This window comes from Spermophilus citellus, assembly GCF_964194105.1.
Source record: "Spermophilus citellus genome assembly, chromosome: 3".
Classification (NCBI taxonomy): domain Eukaryota; kingdom Metazoa; phylum Chordata; class Mammalia; order Rodentia; family Sciuridae; genus Spermophilus; species Spermophilus citellus.
Window position 1 is genome coordinate 77,123,838 of NC_138184.1, and position 9,221 is coordinate 77,133,058.

Below are 9,221 nucleotides of genomic sequence, written 5' to 3' on the forward strand. Positions count from 1 at the left end.
TGCAGAGCCCCTGGGGTGACACTCACTAGCTGTGACCAAAATGGCCTGGTCACTCGGTCCCCACCTCAACCAGCTGCTGGGACTGGGATGTCCTGTTGGGTTGGAGTCCAGGTGTTGGACTTCAGACAGCCCAGGGCCACCTGCCCGGTGTCCACTGCAGTGGTGGTGCCCTGTCCAGTGCTTCTCAACTCTGCCCATGGCCATGGTCCCCTGGGCTTCCCTACTTGAGAATCGTCACCTGCCTGGGGGAGGAATCTGGCCCTCCGTTGGCCGCAGGCCCCCTCCTGGGTGTCTGAATCAGGGCAGCCCTGGCTGTCATCTCGGGTGGAAAGTCACTGGGTGGGCTCCTCTGAGCCTCGGTCGTCATCTCCAAAGTGGGTGCCGTAGCTGATCAGTCCCCCCAGGGGCACCAAGAGTGGACGAGCTCGCTGTGCCAGCCCAGCACAGGGCCACCTATCCAGCCGGGCTGCCGTCTGCTTCCCCCAGCGCATCTGCCCCAACCCAGGCGCACGCTCAGGGGGCAGCTGGGAGAGCGCGGCTGAGCTCTGTCCCCTGCTCTCCACCAACAGGACCACGCTCCTTCCCACCCACCACGCCTGAACCTCTGCTTTGGGGATTGGCGGGGAACGCAGGCTGCGCTGAAGGGGGTGACCACACCTCTCGGGGGCCCAGGATCGACGGAACCTGGTGCCTTTGGTGCCGTGGGTACATCATGTCCCCGTCCTCCTCCCCCAGAGCCACAGAGCTGCTGTTCAGCCTTTATTGACAGAAGACAGGTCCTCAACACCATCGCTACAGAGTCCCCGCGCTGCCCCCACCCGGGTCTTCACCAGTGACAGTTTAAACATCTCAACTTAGGGACGCACACAGCAGCTGAGTGGGCCCGTCAGTGGGGCGGCGATGGGCTGCCTCAAGCTGGCGAGGCTTGGCAGAAAGTTCCAGAACTAGAGAGGACTTACGGCGGCCCTTAAGACAGGAGTGACTGGCAAACCCCAGGGCTGCTGGCGAGTCAGAACGTTCTGGCCCTAGGGCTTGGGAGCTCAGGGATGTGGCATCTAAACACTGAGGGTGGAGGGGGGGGGTGGTCCCTGCCGCTGCCCCAGTTTCAGCCGCAGTTGGCAGAGCTGTCCCCAAACCCCCGCTAACCCTGCTGCCCACAGAGCCTGCCACGTGGAGAATCAGTCGTTGACAATGAGGAAAAGAAATGCCTGGGGGACAAAGAACTGGGCAAGTGGGTGACGATTCGCGCTCTGGGTGGCGCTGGCTGCCCGGGCCACACTTTCCCCCGGGGACAGCTGTCTGTCTCTCCAATGGGGGTCTTAGCCCCGTGCACAGAGCTCCCTGCTCCATCCGCCCATTCGCAGCTCCATGGGTCCCTAAAAAGTCCCCAGGCCCCCAAACCATGGCACCTCTCCTCTCCTCTCACAGGAAGAGGTTCATGACAGGGAGAATATTAGTGTCCCTACTGTTCAAACCAGGATGCCTCACACTATCAAAAGTGCTTGTTTGTCCTAAAAAGAAGCCCGCAGCTGCCGTGGGAGGACAAGCCAGTTAGATGTGATTCGCTGGTCATTTAGGGGCTGGGGTTGCCGGGGACCCGGGAGGGATGGAGGAGTCTCGTCCCGGAGGCCTGGGGCTGGGTTTGCCGAGGTGGAGGAGGCCACAATAAATATAAATAAACCTACTCAGGGTCCAGGCTCTCTGTGGAGCGATGGCCTGCTCGGGGGGAAAGTGGGCTGCAGCCCCCCAGAGTTCAGGCTGCTTCATCCCAGAGATGTTCTGAGCTCCCAGGCCCCTCCTGGCCTCCGGCCTCCCCAGGCTGAGGCTGGGGATGAGGCTCTGAGCTGCTCGGCCTTCTTGTGACCACAGCAGGTGAAGGGCCTGAGTGTGGCCCTGGTGCACTGGTGTGTCCCGAAGCAGGCTGCTGGTCACCGAGGGGCCCTCACCAGGAGGGTGTTCAACGAGGCCAGGCCTGGGGGTTCAGGCCCCGGAGGAGCAGGGGAGGCCAGGCTGCGTGTCCACTCTCCTCGGCCGCAGGAACTTCCAGTGGGGGGACGGGACAGGCAGGAACGGGTTCCCCACCCGGCCAGCAGCCTGGCGGAAAGCTCTGGAGAGGCCGGTGGGAGGCGAGGGGCCTGTCTCTGGGATACCCCGGTCCACGCGGTCCCCTGCCCGAGCCAGCTGCTGGGGGCTGGAGGGCCGCTGAGACCGTCCGCCGGCTCAGAGCAGAGCTATGGGCTTGTTCCCAGGGCCACCCAGGTACTGGGAGGCTGCCGTCGACGAGGCCACACTGTCCGGGTTGGCATACGCGGTGTAGAGACCCGTCACCTGCACGTCAGGGAAGGACTGGTCGTTGCCACCAGAGACAGGGGTCAGGCCGGAGGCCCCCAGGTCACAGCCGAGCGGGGAGTCGGCGAAAGCCCCCAGCGCGTCCAGGCTGAAGCCCTCATCCTTCATCTCGTCCCACAGGTTCCCTTTCAAAGACAAAAGCGCAGGGCTGAGCTGGCTTCCCGTCCCACAGGCCCGAGTTGCAGTCCCTGACTTAGGGAAAGGGCCAGGCTGTGCGCGTGTGCAGGGTCACATGCTGGGGAAACGCTCTTCCTGCTGTGTGCCTTTGGGAAAGTCACTTCTGTCTCTAAGCCTCAGAGTCAAATGGAGGTGACCAGAAAACCAACTTCTGAGGCTGTGACCAGGGGCAAAGGGGCTCATGGTCAAAGCCAGGAAGACAAAACCAGGTGTCCCCTTTTCTTCAGCAGCAGAACCGTGCAGCTGTCCAGGGCAAGGGCACAGGTGTCTGAGCCCAGGGCCACACAGGCGGGTGCCCGCCTCCGGGTATCTGGATGGACGGGAGCCTCGCAGCCTGCGGGTCCCCCGTCTGCTCTTTCTTTATCCGTAGCCCATTTATTGAGGGGGACCCCGTGGCTGGCAGGGGTCAGTGTGACCTGCCCTGGGGTGGACACAGCAAGGTGGGCAGTTACTGACGGCTTGTCTGGGGCCCGACGGACCTGGGGTGGCACCCCCTGGCCACGGGACGAGCTTGGGCCGGTGAGTTTACTTCTTGCTCCCTCACGGGGCAGAATGGGGACAGGAAATGGCGGTGACCTGGGAGGGCCACTAGAGGGGGCGCAGGGTGAAGCCCGTGAAGTGCGTGGTCCAGGACCCAGCACACAGTAGGTGCCCACTAACTGCTTCATGTGCGGGTAGTGGGTGGTCGCCATGGCAACCCAGAGCACAGCCCGGCTGGCCTGGTCCTGCTGTCCCCAGCCCCGCCCCCACCGTCCCCCGACTCCCCGGGCCTCACCCTGCAGGGCAAAGTCCATGATGCTGGGGTCCAGGGCGTCCACCTCGGGGTTCATGTCGGTGCTGATGTTGACGAAGTCCACGGGGGTCCTGCCCATGGCGGGCTGCGGGAGGGGGCCGGGGCTGGGGTCGGGCAGGGCGTGCAAGGGCGGGGTCTGGGCCGGAGCCGGGGAGTCGGGGGCCAGGTGGGCCTGGGGCTGGACCTGGTGGTGCAGGGGGACGGCCTGCAGGGACAGGGTCATCAGGGGCTGCGGGGGGAGCTGGGAGATGGCCAGGCAGCTGTGGGCCACAGCCACCGAGGTAGCGTGAGTCAGCACGGGGGTCTCGGGCTCCCCTGCTTTGCTGGGTCGCCGGCAGCTCTCCGGCCGGTCTGAGATCAGCTTGTCCAGCTCCTCTGCAAACAGGAGGGAGCCATGACTCCGAGCCCACCCTGCAGGGACCAGCCCCCAGCCCAGGCCTGGAGCCAGGTCCCCGTGCTACCCCCTGAGGGAGCTTAGCCAGTCTCTGGGACTCTCTGAACCTCTGTCTCCTCATCTGTGCGATGGCATCCCATGCTACACACAGGGTGGCTGTGGAGCTGTAATGACACTCACAACAGTGCCACCGAGGAGTGAGAGGTGCCATCAGTAATGACATCTCCTGTCAGCACAGGCCTGTTGCCCTAGGACTGCACTCAAAGCTCATACCCGCCCTGCACTGGGGGGAGAGGCCGGGAGGGTGAGGCCCAGGAGGCTGAAACAGGACAGGGCCGTCGGGGCTCACCGGGGTTGGCCATGCTCCGGTGGATGGCGGCGAGGTCTTTCCTCTTCCACTTGTGCATCTCCTCCTCCATCTTGTCGATGCGGGCCAGGTTCAGCGCCCACAGGCAGCCCTTGCGGGAGGAGCCGCTCATCTTGTTCTCCACCTTCTCGAAGCACTTGTTCAGGGACAGGTTGTGCCGCACCGAGTTCTTCCAGCCGTCCGGAGCCGTCTGCAGCGAGATGTGGGCACTCGGGGGACCTGCCTGTGGACCCCTGCCTCCCCCGGTGGTCACAGACTCTGGTGCCCCGGGCGGGATGCGGCGGGAGCCCAGGCAATGGGACAGCACTCGATGCTCAGCCTCCAGGTGGGGAGGCGAGAGGGAGTGGTGGGTGCTGCGGCGAGAGGAGAGCTCCTGCCCCGGGGAAGGGGGAGCCACAGCGGAGCCTGGCTGACAGAGAGGACATGAGCCGCAGCCCGGGGCTGCTGTGGCTTCCTGTCTTTCTCTCCATCATGAATGTGGTAGCCAATGGCTAGTCAGTAGATGAAGATACTGAGGTTCACAGAGGTGAAGGCTCTTGCCTGGTCTGTGTTCTGCACGTGATGTTTTAAGGAGTCTGTGCTGAATATGGAGGCTGGGACCTCCACCTCTACCCTCTCCTTCCTGAGAGGTAGGCGAACTCCTCTTCATCCATCAGAGCCCAGTTCAAAAGCCCCCTTTTCTTTTAAAATGCTTCTGGGTGGGTCTGTGAGCATGTGTCCCCACGGCCGGGTACACAGACCAGGGGGCCCAAGACCATGGCCCGGTTTAATCTAGAGCCGGCCCTGGATTTGGTGGTGACAGGGGGAGGCTGGGGTGGCTCCTGTCCCCCTCCCTGGTTGGAACCCTCACCTTGAAGTAGGGGAAGTGCTCCTTCATGAAGCTGTAGATCTCGCTCACCGGCAGACTGCCCGTCTTGCTGTTCTTGAGGGCCATGGCGATCAGACAGCTGGGCCAAGAGACGGGACAGGGTGGCCGTGAGGGCTCCCAGGCCAACAGCCCCAGGTCCCCTCTGCCAGGAAGCCTCCCCTGCTTGACCAGCCCCTGCACACTCACTGTTAGCCCTTTTCATGGCCCAGTATCTTTCCTACCCCATGTCCTTCTGCTTGACCCTGGGTTTAGCCATTGGTATTGATCTAAGGACAACCTTTACCCTCCCTGTCTCCATAACTAATGTCTGTGGGCCTCCACCCTTTACCTAGGTGCTTCCCCCGCCCTCACCATCACCTAGTATTCTGATAACTTTCTGCATTTGAGGACACCTAGGTTCAGAGAGCCAATGCTACTTTCCCAAGGTCACACAGCCTAGGAGTGATGGAGTGTCCGTGGGTTCTCAACCCCAGGGCTTGACTGACAATCTGTGGTCATTCCTGAGAACAGATTCCACATGGGAGGGTCCCTGATCCTCCAAACCTCCCCCTTGGAAGTCTGGGCCACTGTGTCCGGCTGTCTGAGCCATCCCGGGGCAGCCCTCATCCCTCTCCACCGGTGCCACCCGGGCCTCACCTGTAGGAGTAGATGGGCTTGGGGTAGTGCTTGGGGTGCAGCTGCCCCTGCGGTGTATGCACTGCCATGTGGGCCTGGGGGTACGAGGGCCGTGCCCCCAACGGGGGGCCGTAGAGGCCCACAGGAAGGCACTTCCCGCAGCAGAGAGAGGGGGGGATGAGAAGGTGCAGCGCCACACGAGACCCGCCCACCCGTCCCTGGGCTGGTGACCGCAGAAACCACGGGTCTTCCCTGCCCGCCCCCCGACGGGAGTTCCCAGGGGCCACGCGGTCGTGGGGGGAAAGTTATCCCCACGTGCCTGGTGAGTCAACTGAGGCTCAGGGAGGTCCCTGGCTGGCCGGAAGCAGGGTCCTCTGCCTCTGGGTCCAGGGCTACCTGCTGGGCTCCCGGGGGGAGCGGGAACTGTGGCTGGGTCCCCGGTGAGTACAGCTGCGAGGGGTCCTGCAGGCCAGAGGGTGGCTGGCCCCCCATGGGGAACTGGCTCATCTGCTGGGGCCAGGAGAGGAGAAGACAGAGGGTCAAGGTGGACCGGGCAGCCCTGGGGCAGCCCTCGCACTCGCCGACCCACACTCGCCACTTACACTGGCTCCGTGGCTGGACAGGGGGCCCAGGCCCAGCATGCCTCGGCGCGCCATGCCCGGTGGGCCGTGGAGCAGGGGGCCTGGGGTGGCTCCCACGTGCAGGTCGGCTGCCCCAGCCAAGGCTCCTGTAGGAGGCAAGCCGAGAGAAAGCCCCGTGCTGGAGGAATGGTGGACAGAGCCATCTCTCACCCTCAGGACCGGGCACATGGTAGACGCTTGGCTAATCACTTTGCTGGGGCGTAGTGGTGAAAAGTGGGGTTCCCGCCAGCTGTGTAACCTGGGGCCAGCCTCAGTTTCCCTATTTGTACTTGAGCCCCTGGTGTTACCTGTTACTACCTATGAAGTTGCTGTGGGGGTTAAATGAGATAATATTTACCAGTGAGTGTAAGTCAACAGTAAATAACAATGAGGAGGAGGCTCTAATACCCTCCTTAAACTGGAACACCAATTTCTTATTCATCCCATGGCACCCAGGACCTCTAGGTTGAGATCCAGATCTTCTTGCCTTTCCTCCCTTTGCCAAGCCCTGCTCTTCTGCCAAGGGTTAGCTCAGGAATAGCACTGGTAGATCCTCCCCCGGGGCTGGGCCCAGGGCAGACATTGCTAGTCCATCTCCGATCCTCACTGCACCAGCCTGACTTGGGGCAGCCACCTCTAATCAAGCACAGCTGACTTCCAAGATGGAGCTAGCCCTGGGGGCCGTGTAGGTGAAGAAACAGATGGGAGAGGAGAGCACTTGCCCAAGAGCACACCACTGTCCGCTGGGGTCCGACATGAGGATTGGGAAACGGACCCTAATCAGCAGGCCAAATGTGGCCCACAGGCTGGTGTGTAAATAAAGTTTTATTAACACACGGCCCCACCTCTCCGTTCAGATACCATCCATGGCTGGTTTGGGGTACATGACAGAGTCCAGTAGTTTTGACAGAGACTGTATGACCAACAAGGCCTAAATTACGTATTTCTAGACCCTTTACAGAGAAAGCTTGCAGACCCGGATGTACATGTTTTAATCGAGAATAATTTCTTCCATGAAAGAAAGGATCCCCGATGCTGACTCTGCCACTCTGGGTGTTTTCAATGTTCTGTGGCAGCTGCTTTTGACCATTATGTCTTTAAAGCACTGGATTCATTTGCTATAATTGCCATTAGCTGTCACTTATGGAGTACCTAACTGTGTGTCAGGATTCCCTTGGAATCTTCTAGAACATTGGGGCGGTAAAGTTCTTGTAAAGGACTGGACAGCAAATATTTTCGGCTCTGCCAGCCATCTGGTCTCTGTCTTCTTTGTTTTTGGACAGAGAAACATAAAGCCATTTTTAGTGTTTGCAAAAATAGGTTGTCGGCTGCATTAGTTTGGGAAGATGGACCTGTCATTTAAGGGAGCGAGCGACAGGTGTGATGGACCGGTCATTCAAGGGAGCGAGTGACAGGGAACCTCAGCTCACCCTGGGCCTGGCACACGGCAGGTAAACGGCGAATCTTCCCTCGGAGGAAGATGGACTCAGCCCAGAGAGGTGGACTGACTTGTCCGTGGCCACACAGCGGGGCAGGGAGCCCCCTCCCCTCTGCCACCTTGCCTTGTCCCCCTGGAGCCTACCTGGGTGTGGATGTGGCACACTGGGGCCACCCAGGTCCATGCGGCCACTCGCCATCTGCTGCAGCCGAGGCACGTCCACAGCTGTGAGCCACGAGAGTGACTGCAGGTCCCCGGGGAGGTCCTCGTCATTGGCGGAAGGCAGGAGCCTGTGGGAGGAGGGGAGCTCGGGCGGGAGGGGCCGTGGCCAGTGCCTGGGGCTTCTCCACCTCGGGAGGCCCCTCAGCCCCCGTCCCCAAGCCACTCCCGTGCAGCCTGTGCGTCCTTGGGGCTGGCATGGGACCCCGGCCCGGGACCCTGTCTGGAAGCCACATTGCTGTCCCTGCTCCCTCCGCCCGCCCGACCCCTGCCAGCACCTAGTCCCCGAGGAGTGACATCGGTGGGCATTTTGGTCCCTCCCTGGGTGTGAAACCCTGTGACGCCCAGGGCGGGTCATTATTAAGACCAGCTGGGTGTCCCCAAGACACCAACTGGAATTCTGAGAGTCCAGAGTCCCGCGGAGCACCTTTGGGACACGCGGATGCAAAACTCCAGCCCTCAGTTCACTGGTGGGGTCAAAGGCAGGTGCGCTGATGGCATCGAGAAGGTCACCGTGACCCATGTGTGACTGGGGTCCCCCCCAAGAACCTCATCGTGTGGAGGCTCACATTCCAAAAATAAAAAAAAATCCAGAATCTGAAACACTCTGGTCCCAAATGTTTTGGACAAGGGACATTCCGGCTGTGGTCCCACGTGACACATGGGGACACCGAGTGGGAGCACTGAGTCACTCGCTCCAGGCTGCACAGGACCTGGTGGGGCTGGGACCTGCCCGCCACCCCTCAACCTGGCTTTCCCCGGGAGGAAGAGGCCCCCCCCAGTGCCAGGCGGGCACCCCAGCTGGGCATGTGGCTCCCTGGTGACCCCACAATCCTGTCCACGAGGCTCACTGAGCACCAGGCGTTAGGATGGCATTTTTCTTCACTGTGACACAGTGGCACTCAGCCCTGACCAGACGCCACCGTGTGTGCCACCCACATGGCCAGGGGCGGTCTCCTTTGTGCCCAAGGAGCTCACAGTCCCAATTCTCGGCTCCAAGTTTCAAAGGCCCCGGGTCCGGGCCCAGGGTGCGGCGGGCGGGGCCAGGTGGCAGCACAGCCCCAGTTTCCTGGGGCACCCGGTGGCCCGTCCCTCATCTGCGGGGCCTCCGGCTGGCGCCCTCCCCGGCTCCCCTCCTTCCCTTGTGTTTTGGGGCCACAATCAGAGTTGCCATGGACACCACTTCTCAGTTGTCACAGGACCTGGGCCCTCGGCCCATGGAGCTGGCATCAGGTGACCGCCCGCTGCCCCCGCGATTGGCTGCCTCATAGGAAAACACAGCCCGGAAGCGGTTTGAAAACTCAGCTGGCCCGTGTCAGGGCAGCAGTTGGCCCGGCTGCTGTCCCCCGGTGGCCCATTGTGTGACAAACGACTGTTGCCC

At 61.9% G+C, this 9,221-nt stretch overlaps 1 protein-coding gene across 2 annotated transcripts; it reads right to left on the minus strand.

Annotated features, from left to right (window-relative positions):
- Positions 1-284: 284 nt before the first annotated feature.
- FOXN4 (forkhead box N4) lies at positions 285-8,367 on the minus strand. 2 transcript variants are annotated; one of them, XM_081287398.1, is made up of 8 exons: positions 7,766-8,367; positions 6,166-6,290; positions 5,960-6,070; positions 5,585-5,715; positions 4,931-5,027; positions 4,063-4,270; positions 3,302-3,694; positions 285-2,474 (listed from the first exon to the last, which is right to left on the minus strand). In XM_081287398.1, the coding sequence occupies exons 1-8, from the start codon at positions 8,361-8,363 to the stop codon at positions 2,221-2,223; spliced, it is 1,917 nt and encodes a 638-aa protein (XP_081143524.1). In that variant the 5' UTR covers positions 8,364-8,367; the 3' UTR covers positions 285-2,220. The 2 variants fall into 2 exon arrangements, with proteins under 2 accessions (XP_081143524.1, XP_081143523.1); XM_081287397.1 differs by having other exon boundaries at positions 5,960-6,073.
- Between the last annotated feature and the right edge of the window lie 854 nt (positions 8,368-9,221).